The sequence below is a fragment of the Oncorhynchus keta genome, unplaced genomic scaffold, assembly GCF_023373465.1.
Source record: "Oncorhynchus keta strain PuntledgeMale-10-30-2019 unplaced genomic scaffold, Oket_V2 Un_scaffold_7924_pilon_pilon, whole genome shotgun sequence".
Classification (NCBI taxonomy): Eukaryota; Metazoa; Chordata; class Actinopteri; order Salmoniformes; family Salmonidae; genus Oncorhynchus; species Oncorhynchus keta.
This window is the reverse complement of record NW_026291001.1, coordinates 35,001-55,000: the sequence shown is the minus strand read 5'-3', so window position 1 is coordinate 55,000 and position 20,000 is coordinate 35,001. Positions and strand designations below refer to the sequence as shown.

General features: G+C 42.0%; 1 protein-coding gene across 3 annotated transcripts in view; it reads right to left on the bottom strand.

Annotated features, from left to right (window-relative positions):
* LOC118382475 (receptor-type tyrosine-protein phosphatase epsilon-like) overlaps window positions 1-20,000 on the bottom strand; it is a 67,403-nt gene that overhangs the window by 43,888 nt on the left and 3,515 nt on the right. For 2 of the 3 annotated variants that reach the window (XM_052517440.1, XM_052517439.1), the window contains exons 2-3: window positions 11,395-11,491; window positions 6,438-6,511 (exon numbers count right to left, since the gene is read on the bottom strand). In XM_052517440.1, coding sequence (XP_052373400.1) covers window positions 6,438-6,511; window positions 11,395-11,491 — 171 coding nt within the window. Of the gene's footprint in view, window positions 1-6,437; window positions 6,512-11,084; window positions 11,288-11,394; window positions 11,492-20,000 lie in introns of those variants that run through there. The other variant, XM_052517441.1, reaches the window with a different exon arrangement.

The window sequence follows — 20,000 nt, the reverse complement described above, 5'->3', positions numbered from 1 at the left end:
GACAAGGTACTAAATCTGTCGTTCTGCCCCTGAACAGGCAGTTAACCCCACTGTTCCTAGACCAGTTAACTCCACTGTTCCCAGGCCGTCATTGAAAATAAGAATTTGTTCTGAACTGACTTGCCTGGTTAAATAAAGGTAAAATAAATAAATTAAAATAAAATAAAAAGATCACTATCACCAAGCCATAGGAAGCACAGCCACACTATAGAACAGCACTATCTCCATGCAACAATGCTCTGGAAGGTTTTTGTTAAAGAGTCCAGAATTTGAGAAAAGTTCAAAGCCACAATGCCCTGGAAGAGGTGTGTTAGTGACACGTGGGTTATAGACCCAGGTACTATGGCTACAACCGTATACCTGACCTGATGATGAGGGGGTGTTTAACGCCTCCGAGATGTCTATGATGAGGGGGGTGAGTAGACAAACAGACAGTTTCATATTGTGACAAGATGTCCTACCGGTAAGTTACTCCACACGTTACCAAGTCAATCAAATGATTATTTATGTCTTTCTGCCACAAACATACAGGTAGAGTACAGGGAATAGCTTCATACTTCTGCAGAGTGAAAGTCACTCAAGAAATAATCTTAGTTTCTGTTAACCTCATTGTCCATGTGTCAAAATAAACACACACACACACACACACACACACACACACACACACACAGACACAGACACACAGACACACACACACACACACACACACACACACACACACACACACACAGACACACACACACACACACACACACACACACACACACACACACACACACACACACACACACACACACACACACAGAAACACACACACACACAGAAACACACACACACACAGAAACACACACACACACAGAAACACACACACACACAGAAACACACACACACACAGAAACACACACACACACACACACACACACACACACACACACACACACACACACAGATAAACCCCACTGTAAATCTCCTGACAAAAGTGTTTGAAATGTGACCTGAAGAGTTGAATGGTTACCAACCTCGGCCATTTATATTCTGATTAGGAACTCAGTGTTGTTATTAGGACAGCCTATAGGAAGCCTGCTCTACGGTTCAGTTATATTCTGATCAGGAACTCAGTGTTGTTATTAGGACAGCCTATAGGAAGCCTGCTCTACGGTTCAGTTATATTCTGATTAGGAACTCAGTGTTGTTATTAGGACAGCCTATAGGAAGCCTGCTCTACGGTTCAGTTATATTCTGATTAGGAACTCAGTGTTGTTGTTAGGACAGCCTATAGGAAGCCTGCTCTACGGTTCAGTTATATTCTGATTAGGAACTCAGTGTTGTTATTAGGACAGCCTATAGGAAGCCTGCTCTACGGTTCAGTTATATTCTGATCAGGAACTCAGTGTTGTTATTAGGACAGCCTATAGGAAGCCTGCTCTACGGTTCAGTTATATTCTGATTAGGAACTCAGTGTTGTTATTAGGACAGCCTATAGGAAGCCTGCTCTACGGTTCAGTTATATTCTGATCAGGAACTCAGTGTTGTTATTAGGACAGCCTATAGGAAGCCTGCTCTACGGTTCAGTTATATTCTGATCAGGAACTCAGTGTTGTTATTAGGACAGCCTATAGGAAGCCTGCTCTACGGTTCAGTTATATTCTGATCAGGAACTCAGTGTTGTTATTAGGACAGCCTATAGGAAGCCTGCTCTACGGTTCAGTTATATTCTGATCAGGAACTCAGTGTTGTTATTAGGACAGCCTATAGGAAGCCTGCTCTACGGTTCAGTTATATTCTGATCAGGAACTCAGTGTTGTTATTAGGACAGCCTATAGGAAGCCTGCTCTACGGTTCAGTTATATTCTGATTAGGAACTCAGTGTTGTTATTAGGACAGCCTATAGGAAGCCTGCTCTACGGTTCAGTTATATTCTGATTCAGGAACTCAGTGTTGTTATTAGGACAGCCTATAGGAAGCCTGCTCTACGGTTCAGTTATATTCTGATCAGGAACTCAGTGTTGTTATTAGGACAGCCTATAGGAAGCCTGCTCTACGGTTCAGTTATATTCTGATCAGGAACTCAGTGTTGTTATTAGGACAGCCTATAGGAAGCCTGCTCTACGGTTCAGTTATATTCCTTTTCGTTTGTTTTGGTCTAATTGTTTTCACCTGTTCCTTGTTGGGGTTTTGGGAGGGGTGTTATTTAAGTTGGTTTAGCCTGCTGGTGTTTGTGCTTGTTGTTAGTGTATGTTAGTGGTGTATTGTTGGGGTTTTGGGAGGGGTGTTATTTAAGTTGGTTTAGCCTGCTGGTGTTTGTGCTTGTTGTTAGTGTATGTTAGTGGTGTATTGTTGGGGTTTTGGGAGGGGTGTTATTTAAGTTGGTTTAGCCTGCTGGTGTTTGTGCTTGTTGTTAGTGTATGTTAGTGGTGTATTGTTGGGGTTTTGGGAGGGGTGTTATTTAAGTTGGTTTAGCCTGCTGGTGTTTGTGCTTGTTGTTAGTGTATGTTAGTGGTGTATTGTTGGGGTTTTGGGAGGGGTGTTATTTAAGTTGGTTTAGCCTGCTGGTGTTTGTGCTTGTTGTTAGTGTATGTTAGTGGTGTATTGTTGGGGTTTTAGGAGGGGTGTTATTTAAGTTGGTTTAGCCTGCTGGTGTTTGTGCTTGTTGTTAGTGTATGTTAGTGGTGTATTGTTGGGGTTTTGGGAGGGGTGTTATTTAAGTTGGTTTAGCCTGCTGGTGTTTGTGCTTGTTGTTAGTGTATGTTAGTGGTGTATTGTTGGGGTTTTGGGAGGGGTGTTATTTAGGTTGGTTTAGCCTGCTGGTGTTAGTGCTTGTTGTTAGTGTATGTTAGTGGTGTATTGTTGGGGTTTTAGGAGGGGTGTTATTTAAGTTGGTTTAGCCTGCTGGTGTTTGTGCTTGTTGTTAGTGTATGTTAGTGGTGTATTGTTGGGGTTTTAGGAGGGGTGTTATTTAAGTTGGTTTAGCCTGCTGGTGTTTGTGCTTGTTGTTAGTGTATGTTAGTGGTGTATTGTTGGGGTTTTGGGAGGGGTGTTATTTAAGTTGGTTTAGCCTGCTGGTGTTTGTGCTTGTTGTTAGTGTATGTTAGTGGTGTATTGTTGGGGTTTTAGGAGGGGTGTTATTTAAGTTGGTTTAGCCTGCTGGTGTTTGTGCTTGTTGTTAGTGTATGTTAGTGGTGTATTGTTGGGGTTTTGGGAGGGGTGTTATTTAAGTTGGTTTAGCCTGCTGGTGTTAGTGCTTGTTGTTAGTGTATGTTAGTGGTGTATTGTTGGGGTTTTGCTGTCTGGTGTTTGAAACAGTGGTTTTGGGTTGTTGTTTGCGCCTGTGTTTTGGGCTTCACCCTATGTTGTACCTGTTCCTGTTACGGAGGACATGAAAGGGGTTTTCCCCGTCTACATTCTGCTCTCTGCGTCTCCACAGCCATCACTCTGCCGGCGTTACACCGGCTCTATACTTTACTTTACGTTGTTCGATAAGATATTTCAGATTGAGAAAGCAGAGTAATAATAATAATACTACTACTACTACTACTACTACTACTACTACTACTACTACTACTACTACTACTGCTACACTACTACTACTACTACTACTACACTACTACTACTACTACTACTACTACTACTACTACTACTACTACTACTACTACTACTACTACTACTACTACTACTACTACTACTATACTACTACTACTACTACTACTACTACTACTACTACTACTGCTACTACTACTACTACTACTAATGCTACTACTACTACTACTACTACTACTACTACTACTACTACTGCTGCTACTACTACTGCTACTACTACTACTACTACTACTACTGCTACTACTACTACTACTACTACTACTACTACTACTAACTACTACTACTACTACTACTGCTACTGCTACTACTACTACTACTACTACTACTACTACTACTACTACTAACTACTACTACTACTACTACTACTACTACTACTAACTACTACTACTACTACTACTACTACTAACTACTAACTACTACTACTACTACTACTACTACTACTACTACTACTACTACTACTACTACTACTACTACTACTACTAATGCTACTGCTACTACTACTACTACTACTACTACTACTACTACTACTACTACTACTACTACTACTACTACTACTACTACTACTACTACTACTACTACTACTACTACTACTACTACTACTACTACTACTACTAACTACTACTACTACTACTACTACTACTACTACTACTACTACTACTACTACTACTACTACTACTACTACTACTACTACTACTACTACTACTACTACTACTACTACTACTACTACTACTAATAGTAATAATAATAATATGTTATGAGTATTTATGAACAAGTCCTTTGAAGGTACATCATGTTTCCGCTTAACTCATGTTTCCGCTTAATGGATGTAACAACGGAGCTAATAGAGGATTATCACAGTGATAATGTAATGAATAATGGATGTAACAACGGAGCTAATAGAGGATTATCACAGTGATAATGTAATGAATAATAAACAACATGCTAATGAGGATTATCACAAGTGATAATGTAAGGAATAATGGAACCGCTAACTCCAACGGTGTAATGTTGGGATTATCACAGTGATAATGTAATGAATAATGGATGTAACAACGCAGCTAATAGAGGATTATCACAGTGATAATGTAATGAATAATGGATGTAACAACGCAGCTAATAGAGGATTATCACAGTGATAATGTAATGAATAATGGACGTAACAACGGAGCTAATAGAGGATTATCACAGTGATAATGTAATGAATAACGGACGTAACAATGCAGCTAATAGAGGATTATCACAGTGATAATGTAATGAATAACGGACGTAACAACGGAGCTAATAGAGGATTATCACAGTGATAATGTAATGAATAACGGACGTAACAACGGAGCTAATAGAGGATTATCACAGTGATAATGTAATGAATAACGGACGTAACAACGAGCTAATAGAGGATTATCACAGTGATAATGTAATGAATAACGGATGTAACAACGGAGCTAATAGAGGATTATCACAGTGATAATGTAATGAATAACGGATGTAACAACGGAGCTAATAGAGGATTATCACAGTGATAATGTAATGAATAACGGATGTAACAACGGAGCTAATAGAGGATTATCACAGTGATAATGTAATGAATAACGGATGTAACAACGGAGCTAATAGAGGATTATCACAGTGATAATGTAATGAATAACGGATGTAACAACGGAGCTAATAGAGGATTATCACAGTGATAATGTAATGAATAATGGATGTAACAACAGCTGCTTGTTTTTTAATGAATGTGTACGTAACACACTGACCGTGTTGAAGAAATACATGTGTGAGAACACATCATTAAATATAGTGTATTACGTGGTAAGGACATAGTGAAGCACCGAGGCCTACTGCACGATACACATCATTAAATATAGTGTATTACGTGGTAAGGACATAGTGAAGCACCGAGGCCTACTGCACGATACACATCATTAAATATAGTGTATTACGTGGTAAGGACATAGTGAAGCACCGAGGCCTACTGCACGATACACATCATTAAATATAGTGTATTACGTGGTAAGGACATAGTGAAGCACCGAGGCCTACTGCACGATACACATCATTAAATATAGTGTATTACGTGGTAAGGACATAGTGAAGCACCGAGGCCTACTGCACGATGCACATCATTAAATATAGTGTATTACGTGGTAAGGACATAGTGAAGCACCGAGGCCTACTGCACGATGCACATCATTAAATATAGTGTATTACGTGGTAAGGTCATAGTGAAGCACCGAGGCCTACTGCACGATGCACATCATTAAATATAGTGTATTACGTGGTAAGGACATAGTGAAGCACCGAGGCCTACTGCACGATGCACATCATTAAATATAGTGTATTACGTGGTAAGGACATAGTGAAGCACCGAGGCCTACTGCACGATGCACATCATTAAATATAGTGTATTACGTGGTAAGGACATAGTGAAGCACCGAGGCCTACTGCACGATGCACATCATTAAATATAGTGTATTACGTAGTAAGGACATCGTGAAGCACCGAGGCCTACTGCACGATGCAGATTGAGACTTCATAGTTGATGCAGGTTAGAAAACTATGTATCGGTTGTCTCCCTTCACATCAGTAACCACAGGAAGTCAGACAACAACCACATGACAGCGAGGGGACTCCTGCAAGAACGCCTACAGCTTGACATTAAAACTCTTTCGAATTGTCTCTTCTCAACGACGCCTGTATGTGTTTAGCAAATCAGTTTCACTTTGTTCTTCAACCCAGGGCTCACTTGAAAAAGACGTCAATATCGATGCCACTTCCCTGGTTACAAACAACGGATCAACGACACAACGAAGATAAAGACTCATTATTAAAGGTGACCGGACCTTGTTCTTCCAGGATTCCATTCGGTATTTTCTTGTCGACTGCTGTGACGACCTCCTTTCTCTGGTTCCTTATCCTGCCGGGTAGAGAGAGAGAGAGACGGAGGAAAAGGAAGAAGATAGAGAACAGGATGACAGGAAGAAGAGAGAGAACAGGAGGAACAGGAAGAAGATAGAGAACAGGATGACAGGAAGAAGAGAGAGAACAGGAGGAACAGGAAGAAGATAGAGAACAGGATGACAGGAAGAAGAGAGAGACGGAGGAAAAGGAAGAAGATAGAGAACAGGATGACAGGAAGAAGAGAGAGAACAGGAGGAACAGGAAGAAGATAGAGAACAGGAGGAAAAGGAAGAAGATAGAGAACAGGAGGAAAAGGAAGAAGATAGAGAACAGGAGGAACAGGAAGAAGATAGAGAACAGGAGGAAAAGGAAGAAGATAGAGAACAGGAGGAACAGGAAGAAGATAGAGAACAGGAGGAACAGGAAGAAGAGAGAGAACAGGAGGAACAGGAAGAAGATAGAGAACAGGAGGAACAGGAAGAAGATAGAGAACAGGAGGAAAAGGAAGAAGATAGAGAACAGGAGGAAAAGGAAGAAGATAGAGAACAGGAGGAACAGGAAGAAGATAGAGAACAGGAGGAACAGGAAGAAGATAGAGAACAGGAGGAACAGGAAGAAGATAGAGAACAGGATGACAGGAAGAAGATAGAGAACAGGAGGAACAGGAAGAAGAGAGAGAACAGGAGGAACAGGAAGAAGAGAGAGAACAGGAGGAACAGGAAGAAGATAGAGAACAGGAGGAACAGGAAGAAGATAGAGAACAGGAGGAAAAGGAAGAAGATAGAGAACAGGAGGAACAGGAAGAAGATAGAGAACAGGATGACAGGAAGAAGATAGAGAACAGGAGGAACAGGAAGAAGAGAGAGAACAGGAGGAACAGGAAGAAGATAGAGAACAGGAGGAACAGGAAGAAGATAGAGAACAGGAGGAAAAGGAAGAAGATAGAGAACAGGAGGAAAAGGAAGAAGATAAAGAACAGGAGGAACAGGAAGAAGAGAGAGAACAGGAGGAACAGGAAGAAGAGAGAGAGACGGAGGAAAAGGAAGAAGATAGAGAACAGGATGACAGGAAGAAGAGAGAGAACAGGAGGAACAGGAAGAAGATAGAGAACAGGAGGAAAAGGAAGAAGATAGAGAACAGGAGGAACAGGAAGAAGAGAGAGAACAGGAGGAACAGGAAGAAGATAGAGAACAGGAGGAACAGGAAGAAGATAGAGAACAGGAGGAAAAGGAAGAAGATAGAGAACAGGAGGAAAAGGAAGAAGATAGAGAACAGGAGGAACAGGAAGAAGATAGAGAACAGGAGGAACAGGAAGAAGATAGAGAACAGGAGGGACAGGAAGAAGATAGAGAACAGGAGGAACAGGAAGAAGATAGAGAACAGGATGACAGGAAGAAGATAGAGAACAGGAGGAACAGGAAGAAGAGAGAGAACAGGAGGAACAGGAAGAAGAGAGAGAACAGGAGGAACAGGAAGAAGATAGAGAACAGGAGGAACAGGAAGAAGATAGAGAACAGGAGGAAAAGGAAGAAGATAGAGAACAGGAGGAACAGGAAGAAGATAGAGAACAGGATGACAGGAAGAAGATAGAGAACAGGAGGAACAGGAAGAAGAGAGAGAACAGGAGGAACAGGAAGAAGATAGAGAACAGGAGGAACAGGAAGAAGATAGAGAACAGGAGGAAAAGGAAGAAGATAGAGAACAGGAGGAAAAGGAAGAAGATAAAGAACAGGAGGAACAGGAAGAAGAGAGAGAACAGGAGGAACAGGAAGAAGATAGAGAACAGGAGGAACAGGAAGAAGATAGAGAACAGGAGGAACAGGAAGAAGATAGAGAACAGGAGGAAAAGGAAGAAGATAAAGAACAGGAGGAACAGGAAGAAGAGAGAGAACAGGAGGAACAGGAAGAAGATAGAGAACAGGAGGAACAGGAAGAAGATAGAGAACAGGAGGTACAGGAAGAAGATAGAGAACAGGAGGAAAAGGAAGAAGATAGAGAACAGGAGGAACAGGAAGAAGATAGGGAACAGGAGGAACAGGAAGAAGAGAGAGAACAGGAGGAAAAGGAAGAAGAGAGAGAACAGGAGGAAAAGGAAGAAGATAGAGAACAGGAGGAACAGGAAGAAGATAGAGAACAGGAGGAAAAGGAAGAAGATAGAGAACAGGAGGAAAAGGAAGAAGAGAGAGAACAGGAGGAAAAGGAAGAAGAGAGAGAACAGGAGGAAAAGGAAGAAGATAGAGAACAGGAGGAACAGGAAGAAGATAGAGAACAGGAGGAAAAGGAAGAAGATAGAGAACAGGAGGAACAGGAAGAAGAGAGAGAACAGGAGGAAAAGGAAGAAGATAGAGAACAGGAGGAAAAGGAAGAAGAGAGAGAACAGGAGGAAAAGGAAGAAGAGAGAGAACAGGAGGAACAGGAAGAAGATAGAGAACAGGAGGAACAGGAAGAAGATAGAGAACAGGAGGAAAAGGAAGAAGAGAGAGAACAGGAGGAAAAGGAAGAAGATAGAGAACAGGAGGAACAGGAAGAAGATAGAGAACAGGAGGAACAGGAAGAAGATAGAGAACAGGAGGAACAGGAAGAAGATAGAGAACAGGAGGAAAAGGAAGAAGATAGAGAACAGGAGGAACAGGAAGAAGATAGAGAACAGGAGGAACAGGAAGAAGATAGAGAACAGGAGGAACAGGAAGAAGATAGAGAACAGGAGGAAAAGGAAGAAGAGAGAGAACAGGAGGAAAAGGAAGAAGAGAGAGAACAGGAGGAAAAGGAAGAAGATAGAGAACAGGAGGAACAGGAAGAAGATAGAGAACAGGAGGAACAGGAAGAAGATAGAGAACAGGAGGAACAGGAAGAAGAGAGAGAACAGGAGGAAAAGGAAGAAGAGAGAGAACAGGAGGAAAAGGAAGAAGATAGATAACAGGAGGAACAGGAAGAAGATAGAGAACAGGAGGAACAGGAAGAAGAGAGAGAACAGGAGGAAAAGGAAGAAGATTAGAACAGGAGGAAAAGGAAGATAGAGAACAGGAGGAAAAGGAAGAAGATAGAGAACAGGAGGAACAGGAAGAAGAGATACAGGAAACAGGACTAAGAGAGAGACAGGAGGAAAAGGAAGAAGATAGAGAACAGGAGGAACAGGACGAAGAGAGAGAACAGGAGGAACAGGACGAAGAGAGAGAACAGGAGGAACAGGAAGAAGATAGAGAACAGGAGGAACAGGAAGAAGAGAGAGAACAGGAGGAACAGGACGAAGAGAGAGAACAGGAGGAACAGGAAGAAGATAGAGAACAGGAGGAACAGGAAGAAGATAGAGAACAGGAGGAACAGGAAGAAGATAGAGAACAGGAGGAAAAGGAAGAAGATAGAGAACAGGAGGAACAGGAAGAAGATAGAGAACAGGAGGAACAGGAAGAAGAGAGAGAACAGGAGGAAAAGGAAGAAGATAGAGAACAGGAGGAACAGGAAGAAGAGAGAAACAGGAGGAAAAGGAAGAAGATAGAGAACAGGAGGAACAGGAAGAAGATAGAGAACAGGAGGAACAGGAAGAAGAGAGAGAACAGGAGGAAAAGGAAGAAGAGAGAGAACAGGAGGAAAAGGAAGAAGAGAGAGAACAGGAGGAACAGGACGAAGAGAGAGAACAGGAGGAACAGGACGAAGAGAGAGAACAGGAGGAAAAGGAAGAAGATAGAGAACAGGAGGAACAGGACGAAGAGAGAGAACAGGAGGAACAGGACGAAGAGAGAGAACAGGAGGAACAGGACGAAGATAGAGAACAGGAGGAACAGGAAGAAGAGAGAGAACAGGAGGAACAGGAAGAAGATAGAGAACAGGAGGAACAGGAAGAAGAGAGAGAACAGGAGGAACAGGAAGAAGATAGAGAACAGGAGGAACAGGAAGAAGAGAGAGAACAGGAGGAACAGGACGAAGATAGAGAACAGGAGGAACAGGAAGAAGAGAGAGAACAGGAGGAACAGGAAGAAGATAGAGAACAGGAGGAACAGGAAGAAGATAGAGAACAGGAGGAACAGGAAGAAGAGAGAGAACAGGAGGAACAGGAAGAAGATAGAGAACAGGAGGAACAGGAAGAAGAGAGAGAACAGGAGGAACAGGAAGAAGAGAGAGAACAGGAGGAACAGGAAGAAGATAGAGAACAGGATGACAGGTTAATTAAAGGACATAAAGGGATACATTTTACCTGAGACTATTAGTCAAGTTCACTCCAAAACATCAGTTCTAAGTTCTAATAACTAACAGTTCTAAGTTCTAATAACTAACAGTTCTAAGTTCTAATAACTAACAGTTCTAAGTTCTAATAACTAACAGTTCTAAGTTCTAATAACTAACAGTTCTAAGTTCTAACAGTTCTAATAACTAACAGTTCTAAGATCTAAAAGTTCAAGTTCTAAGTTCTAACAGTTCTAAGTTCTAACAGTTCTAATAACTAACAGTTCTAAGATCTAACAGTTGAACTTCTAAGTTCTAACAGTTCTAAGTTCTAACAGTTGTAAGTTCTAAGATCTAACAGTTGTAAGTACTAAGTTAAAACATGAGTTATACGTTATATAAAACACACAGATACGTTGGTATGGTACCATCTGAAACTGGAAAAGCTGCTCTTTCTCATTAGAGTCCAGGGTTGATGAGATCACAGAACACAGCACTGCTAGGTTACAGCCACAACAGGTCTCTCTCTTTGACTTCAGATCGTTCATACTAACGCGTCTGGCTGTGTACTTCACTTTTACTGTGGCCAGCGTGAGGCATGAACAACTGCTAGTGGTTCATTTCCTGACTGGAGGCTCCGCCCTCTGCTGATTGGGGAGAGGAAGGGTGACGTCGCCTTGGCCCTCGCCCTGTCTGGCAGCACACACACACCACCCCACCCTGTGACTGGTTCGTTACCTGAGGAAGTACCAGGCCAGCAGAATGCTGATGACAAGCAGCACGGAGAAGACCAGCACGGTAGGCAGGATGTGGGAACTCTGGGACTTCGTGTCTTCTGGAAAGCAGAGGGAAGAAGGAAGAGGCAGAGGTTATGGACCCCAAACAAAATCTGTCCTTCTTCCGAAAGTGTGCACTTGTTCACTTCCCTTCATAGATTTATGAAAGGAAATAGCGGCACCCTCCCTCGAGTCTAGCCCATGCCTCCACCAACCCAACGTAGTGAACGAGTACACACTTCAGGAGGTAGGGGAGGTTATTGGGGAGGATCCAGACAGCAGAGAGAGAGAGAGTCATCAAAGGAACAGGAAGAAGCCTGTGGTAGAACAGAGAGTTGAGCGTAGCAGTACAATTACTAGATAGGTCAATAGCCACCTCAGATCATGAATGTTCTTTCTACTATATTATTAGGAGTTATCTCATTTAAACCCACCTGAGAGATGAATGGCTACTGTTAATATTTCTAGGGGCTACAGAGAGTCATTTCAAACCTAGAGACAATTACTGTCTAAGGGTTTCCGGTTGTTATCTCATTTAGGTGAGAGAGAAGGGCTACTGCCACCTCATTTAAACCTCAGAGAGAAAGGGCTAATGGGTTAGGTTATCATTTAAACCTGAGGAGAGAAGGGCTACTGTTAAGGGTTAGGGTTATCTCATTTAAACCTGAGAGAGAGAAGGGCTATCACTGTTAAGGGTTAGGGTTATCTCATTTAAACCTGAGAGAGAGAGGGCTACTGTTAAGGGTTAGGGTTATCTCATTTAAACCTGAGAGAGAGAAGGGCTACTGTTATAGGGTTAGGGTTATCTCATTTAAACCTGAGAGAGAGAAGGGCTACTGTTAAGGGTTAGGGTTATCTCATTTAAACCTGAGAGAGAGAAGGGCTACTGTTATTAGGGTTATCTCATTTAAACCTGAGAGAGAGAGAGGGCTACTGTTAAGGGTTAGGGTTATCTCATTTAAACCTGAGAGAGAGAAGGGCTACTGTTAAGGGTTAGGGTTATCTCATTTAAACCTGAGAGAGAGAAGGGCTACTGTTAAGGGGTTAGGGTTATCTCATTTAAACCTGAGAGAGAGAAGGGCTACTGTTAAGGGTTAGGGTTATCTCATTTAAACCTGAGAGAGAGAAGGGCTACTGTTAGGGTTAGGTTATCTCATTTAAACCTGAGAGAGAGAGAGGGCTACTGTTAAGGGTTAGGGTTATCTCATTTAAACCTGAGAGAGAGGGGCTACTGTTAAGGGTTAGGGTTATCTCATTTAAACCTGAGAGAGAGAAGGGCTACTGTTAAGGGTTAGGGTTATCTCATTTAAACCTGAGAGAGAGAGGGCTACTGTTAAGGGTTAGGGTTATCTCATTTAAACCTGAGAGAGAGAGAAGGGCTACTGTTAAGGGTTAGGGTTATCTCATTTAAACCTGAGAGAGATACTGTTAAGGGTTAGGGTTATCTCATTTAAACCTGAGAGAGAGATCTGTTAAGGGTTAGGGTTATCTCATTTAAACCTTTCTAAGGGCTACTGTTATCTCATTTAAACCTGGGAGAGAAGGGCTTAGGGTTATCTCATTTAAACCTGAGAGAGAGAGAGGGCTACTGTTAAGGGTTAGGGTTATCTCATTTAAACCTGAGAGAGAGAAGAAGGCTACTGTTAAGGGTTAGGGTTATCTCATTTAAACCTGAGAGAGAGAGAAGGAAGGGCTACTGTTAAGGGTTAGGTTATCTCATTTAAACCTGAGAGAGAGAAGGGCTACTGTTAAGGGTTAGGGTTATCTCATTTAAACCTGAGAGAGAGAAGGGCTACTGTTAAGGGTTAGGGTTATCTCATTTAAACCTGAGAGAGAGAATGGGCTACTGTTAAGGGGTTAGGGTTATCTCATTTAAACCTGAGAGAGAGAAGGGCTACTGTTAAGGGTTAGGTTATCTCATTTAAACCTGAGATAGAGAGAAGGGCTACTGTTAAGGGTTAGGGTTATCTCATTTAAACCTGAGAGAGAGAGGGCTACTGTTAAGGGTTAGGGTTATCTCATTTAAACCTGAGAGAGAGAGAAGGGCTACTGTTAAGGGTTAGGGTTATCTCATTTAAACCTGAGAGAGAGAGAAGGGCTACTGTTAAGGGTTAGGGTTATCTCATTTAAACCTGAGAGAGAAGGGGGGTAGGGTACTGTTAAACCTGGAGGAAGGGTTATCTCATTTAAACCTGAGAGAGAGAGAGGGCTACTGTTAAGGGTTAGGGTTATCTCATTTAAACCTGAGAGAGAGAAGGGCTACTGTTAAGGGTTAGGGTTATCTCATTTAAACCTGAGAGAGAGAAGGGCTACTGTTAGGGTTAGGGTTATCTCATTTAAACCTGAGAGAGAGAGAGGGCTACTGTTAAGGGTTAGGTTATCTCATTTAAACCTGAGAGAGAGAAGGGCTACTGTTAAGGGTTAGGGTTATCTCATTTAAACCTGAGAGAGAGAATGGCTACTGTTAAGGGTTAGGGTTATCTCATTTAAACCTGAGAGAGAGAAGGGCTACTGTTAAGGGTTAGGGTTATCTCATTTAAACCTGAGAGAGAGAAGGGCTACTGTTAAGGGTTAGGGTTATCTCATTTAAACCTGAGAGAGATGAAGGGCTACTGTTAAGGGTTAGGGTTATCTCATTTAAACCTGAGAGAGAGAACAGACTGAGGGCTACTGTTAAGGGTTAGGGTTATCTCATTTAAACCTGAGAGAGAGAAGGGCTGCTGTTAAGGGGTAGGGTTATCTCATTTAAACCTGAGAGAGAGAGAAGGGCTACTGTTAAGGGTTAGGGTTATCTCATTTAAACCTGAGAGAGAGAGAAGGGCTGCTGTTAAGGGTTAGGGTTATCTCATTTAAACCTGAGAGAGAGAGAGAAGGGCTACTGTTAAGGGTTAGGGTTATCTCATTTAAACCTGAGAGAGAGAAGGGCTACTGTTAAGGGTTAGGGTTATCTCATTTAAACCTGAGAGAGAGAAGGGCTACTGTTAAGGGTTAGGGTTATCTCATTTAAACCTGAGAGAGAGAAGGGCTACTGTTAAGGGTTAGGGTTATCTCATTTAAACCTGAGAGAGAGAAGGGCTACTGTTAAGGGTTAGGGTTATCTCATTTAAACCTGAGAGAGAGAAGGGCTACTGTTAAGGGTTAGGGTTATCTCATTTAAACCTGAGAGAGAGAAGGGCTACTGTTAAGGGTTAGGGTTATCTCATTTAAACCTGAGAGAGAGAGAAAGGGCTACTGTTAAGGGTTAGGGTTATCTCATTTAAACCTGAGAGAGAGAGAGGGCTACTGTTAAGGGTTAGGGTTATCTCATTTAAACCTGAGAGAGAGAAGGGCTACTGTTAAGGGTTAGGGTTATCTCATTTAAACCTGAGAGAGAGAGAAGGGCTACTGTTAAGGGGTAGGGTTATCTCATTTAAACCTGAGAGAGAGAAGGGCTACTGTTAAGGGTTAGGGTTATCTCATTTAAACCTGAGAGAGAGAAGGGCTACTGTTAAGGGGTTAGGGTTATCTCATTTAAACCTGAGAGAGAGAGAAGGGCTACTGTTAAGGGTTAGGGTTATCTCATTTAAACCTGAGAGAGAGAAGGGCTACTGTTAAGGGTTAGGGTTATCTCATTTAAACCTGAGAGAGAAGGGCTACTGTTAAGGGGTTAGGGTTATCTCATTTAAACCTGAGAGAGAGAAATTACTGTTAAGGGTTAGGGTTATCTCATTTAAACCTGAGAGAGAGAAGGGCTACTGTTAAGGGTTAGGGTTATCTCATTTAAACCTGAGAGAGAGAGAAGGGCTACTGTTAAGGGTTAGGGTTATCTCATTTAAACCTGAGAGAGAGAAGGGCTACTGTTAAGGGTTAGGGTTATCTCATTTAAACCTGAGAGAGAGAGAAGGGCTACTGTTAAGGGTTAGGGTTATCTCATTTAAACCTGAGAGAGAGAAGGGCTACTGTTAAGGGTTAGGGTTATCTCATTTAAACCTGAGAGAGAGAAGGGCTACTGTTAAGGGTTAGGGTTATCTCATTTAAACCTGAGAGAGAGAAGGGCTACTGTTAAGGGTTAGGGTTATCTCATTTAAACCTGAGAGAGAGAAGGGCTACTGTTAAGGGTTAGGGTTATCTCATTTAAACCTGAGAGAGAGAAGGGGCTACTGTTAAGGGTTAGGGTTATCTCATTTAAACCTGAGAGAGAGAAGGGCTACTGTTAAGGGTTAGGGTTATCTCATTTAAACCTGAGAGAGATGAATGGCTACTGTTAAGTTAAGTTAGCTAGGGTTATCTCATTTAAACCTGAGAGAGAGAGAGGGCTACTGTTAAGGGTTAGGGTTATCTCATTTAAACCTGAGAGAGAGAAGGGCTACTGTTAAGGGTTAGGGTTATCTCATTTAAACCTGAGAGAGAGAAGGGCTACTGTTAAGGGTTATTATCTCATTTAAACCTGAGAGAGAGAAGGGCTACTGTTAGGGTTAGGGTTATCTCATTTAAACCTGAGAGAGAGAGAAGGGCTACTGTTAAGGGTTAGGGTTATCTCATTTAAACCTGAGAGAGAGAGAGGGCTACTGTTAAGGGTTATCTCATTTAAACCTGAGAGAGAGAAGGGCTACTGTTAAGGGTTAGGGTTATCTCATTTAAACCTGAGAGAGAGAAGGGCTACTGTTAAGGGTTAGGGTTATCTCATTTAAACCTGAGAGAGAGAGAAGGGCTACTGTTAAGGGTTAGGGTTATCTCATTTAAACCTGAGAGAGAGAGAAGGGCTACTGTTAAGGGTTAGGGTTATCTCATTTAAACCTGAGAGAGAGAAGAGGGCTACTGTTAAGGGTTAGGGTTATCTCATTTAAACCTGAGAGAGAGAAACCTACTGTTAAGGGTTAGGGTTATCTCATTTAAACCTGAGAGAGAGAAGGGCTACTGTTAAGGGTTAGGGTTATCTCATTTAAACCTGAGAGAGAGAAGGGCTACTGTTAAGGGTTAGGGTTATCTCATTTAAACCTGAGAGAGAGAGAAGGGCTACTGTTAAGGGTTAGGGTTATCTCATTTAAACCTGAGAGAGAGAAGGGCTACTGTTAAGGGTTAGGGTTATCTCATTTAAACCTGAGAGAGAGAAGGGCTACTGTTAAGGGTTAGGGTTATCTCATTTAAACCTGAAACCTGAGAGAGAAGGGCTACTGTTAAGGGTTAGGGTTATCTCATTTAAACCTGAGAGAGAGAAAGGGCTACTGTTAAGGGTTAGGGTTATCTCATTTAAACCTGAGAGAGAGAAGGGCTACTGTTAAGGGTTAGGGTTATCTCATTTAAACCTGAGAGAGAGAAAGGGCTACTGTTAAGGGTTAGGGTTATCTCATTTAAACCTGAGAGAGAGAGGGCTACTGTTAAGGGTTAGGGTTATCTCATTTAAACCTGAGAGAGAGAAGGGCTACTGTTAAGGGTTAGGGTTATCTCATTTAAACCTGAGAGAGAGAAGGGCTACTGTTAAGGGTTAGGGTTATCTCATTTAAACCTGAGAGAGAGAAGGGCTACTGTTAAGGGTTAGGGTTATCTCATTTAAACCTGAGAGAGAGAAGGGCTACTGTTAAGGGTTAGGGTTATCTCATTTAAACCTGAGAGAGAGAAGGGCTACTGTTAAGGGTTAGGGTTATCTCATTTAAACCTGAGAGAGAGAAGGGCTACTGTTAAGGGTTAGGGTTATCTCATTTAAACCTGAGAGAGAGAAGGGCTACTGTTAAGGGTTAGGGTTATCTCATTTAAACCTGAGAGAGAGAAGGGCTACTGTTAAGGGGTTAGGGTTATCTCATTTAAACCTGAGAGAGAGAGAAGGGCTACTGTTAAGGGTTAGGGTTATCTCATTTAAACCTGAGAGAGAGAGGGCTACTGTTAAGGGTTAGGGTTATCTCATTTAAACCTGAGAGAGAGAAGGGCTACTGTTAAGGGTTAGGGTTATCTCATTTAAACCTGAGAGAGAGAAGGGCTACTGTTAAGGGTTAGGGTTATCTCATTTAAACCTGAGAGAGAGAGAGGGCTACTGTTAAGGGTTAGGGTTATCTCATTTAAACCTGAGAGAGAGAAGGGCTACTGTTAAGGGTTAGGGTTATCTCATTTAAACCTGAGAGAGAGAAGGGCTACTGTTAAGGGTTAGGGTTATCTCATTTAAACCTGAGAGAGAGAGGGGCTACTGTTAAGGGTTAGGGTTATCTCATTTAAACCTGAGAGAGAGAAGGGCTACTGTTAAGGGTTAGGGTTATCTCATTTAAACCTGAGAGAGAGAAGGGCTACTGTTAAGGGTTAGGGTTATCTCATTTAAACCTGAGAGAGAGAAGGGCTACTGTTAAGGGTTAGGGTTATCTCATTTAAACCTGAGAGAGAGAAGGGCTACTGTTAAGGGTTAGGGTTATCTCATTTAAACCTGAGAGAGAGAGAGGGCTACTGTTAAGGGTTAGGGTTATCTCATTTAAACCTGAGAGAGAGAGAAGGGCTACTGTTAAGGGTTAGGGTTATCTCATTTAAACCTGAGAGAGAGAAGGGCTACTGTTAAGGGTTAGGGTTATCTCATTTAAACCTGAGAGAGAGAAGGGCTACTGTTAAGGGTTAGGGTTATCTCATTTAAACCTGAGAGAGAGAAAGGGCTACTGTTAAGGGTTAGGGTTATCTCATTTAAACCTGAGAGAGAGAAGGGCTACTGTTAAGGGGTTAGGGTTATCTCATTTAAACCTGAGAGAGAGAAGGGCTACTGTTAAGGGTTAGGGTTATCTCATTTAAACCTGAGAGAGAGAAGGGCTACTGTTAAGGGTTAGGGTTATCTCATTTAAACCTGAGAGAGAGAGAAGGGCTACTGTTAAGGGTTAGGGTTATCTCATTTAAACCTGAGAGAGAGAAGGGCTACTGTTAAGGGTTAGGGTTATCTCATTTAAACCTGAGAGAGAGAGAAGGGCTACTGTTAAGGGTTAGGGTTATCTCATTTAAACCTGAGAGAGAGAAGGGCTACTGTTAAGGGTTAGGGTTATCTCATTTAAACCTGAGAGAGAGAGAAGGGCTACTGTTAAGGGTTAGGGTTATCTCATTTAAACCTGAGAGAGAGAAGGGCTACTGTTAAGGGTTAGGGTTATCTCATTTAAACCTGAGAGAGAGAAGGGCTACTGTTAAGGGTTAGGGTTATCTCATTTAAACCTGAGAGAGAGAAGGGCTACTGTTAAGGGTTAGGGTTATCTCATTTAAACCTGAGAGAGAGAAGGGCTACTGTTAAGGGTTAGGGTTATCTCATTTAAACCTGAGAGAGAGAAGGGCTACTGTTAAGGGTTAGGGTTATCTCATTTAAACCTGAGAGAGAGAAGGGCTACTGTTAAGGGTTAGGGTTATCTCATTTAAACCTGAGAGAGAGAAGGGCTACTGTTAAGGGTTAGGGTTATCTCATTTAAACCTGAGAGAGAGAAGGGCTACTGTTAAGGGTTAGGGTTATCTCATTTAAACCTGAGAGAGAGAGAAGGGCTACTGTTAAGGGTTAGGGTTATCTCATTTAAACCTGAGAGAGAGAGAAGGGCTACTGTTAAGGGTTAGGGTTATCTCATTTAAACCTGAGAGAGAGAAGGGCTACTGTTAAGGGTTAGGGTTATCTCATTTAAACCTGAGAGAGAGAAGGGCTACTGTTAAGGGTTAGGGTTATCTCATTTAAACCTGAGAGAGAGAGAGGGCTACTGTTAAGGGTTAGGGTTATCTCATTTAAACCTGAGAGAGAGAAGGGCTACTGTTAAGGGTTAGGGTTATCTCATTTAAACCTGAGAGAGAGAAGGGCTACTGTTAAGGGTTAGGGTTATCTCATTTAAACCTGAGAGAGAGAGAAGGGCTACTGTTAAGGGTTAGGGTTATCTCATTTAAACCTGAGAGAGAGAAGGGCTACTGTTAAGGGTTAGGGTTATCTCATTTAAACCTGAGAGAGAGAAGGGCTACTGTTAAGGGTTAGGGTTATCTCATTTAAACCTGAGAGAGAGAAGGGCTACTGTTAAGGGTTAGGGTTATCTCATTTAAACCTGAGAGAGAGAGAAGGGCTACTGTTAAGGGTTAGGGTTATCTCATTTAAACCTGAGAGAGAGAGAAGGGCTACTGTTAAGGGTTAGGGTTATCTCATTTAAACCTGAGAGAGAAGGGCTAGTGTTAAGGGGTTAGGGTTATCTCATTTAAACCTGAGAGAGAGAGAAGGGCTACTGTTAAGGGTTAGGGTTATCTCATTTAAACCTGAGAGAGAGAAGGGCTACTGTTAAGGGTTATCTCATTTAAACCTGAGAGAGAGAAGGGCTACTGTTAAGGGTTAGGGTTATCTCATTTAAACCTGAGAGAGAGAAGGGCTACTGTTAAGGGTTAGGGTTATCTCATTTAAACCTGAGAGAGAGAAGGGCTACTGTTAAGGGTTAGGGTTATCTCATTTAAACCTGAGAGAGAGAAGGGCTACTGTTAAGGGGTTAGGGTTATCTCATTTAAACCTGAGAGAGAGAAGGGCTACTGTTAAGGGTTAGGGTTATCTCATTTAAACCTGAGAGAGAGAAGGGCTACTGTTAAGGGTTAGGGTTATCTCATTTAAACCTGAGAGAGAGA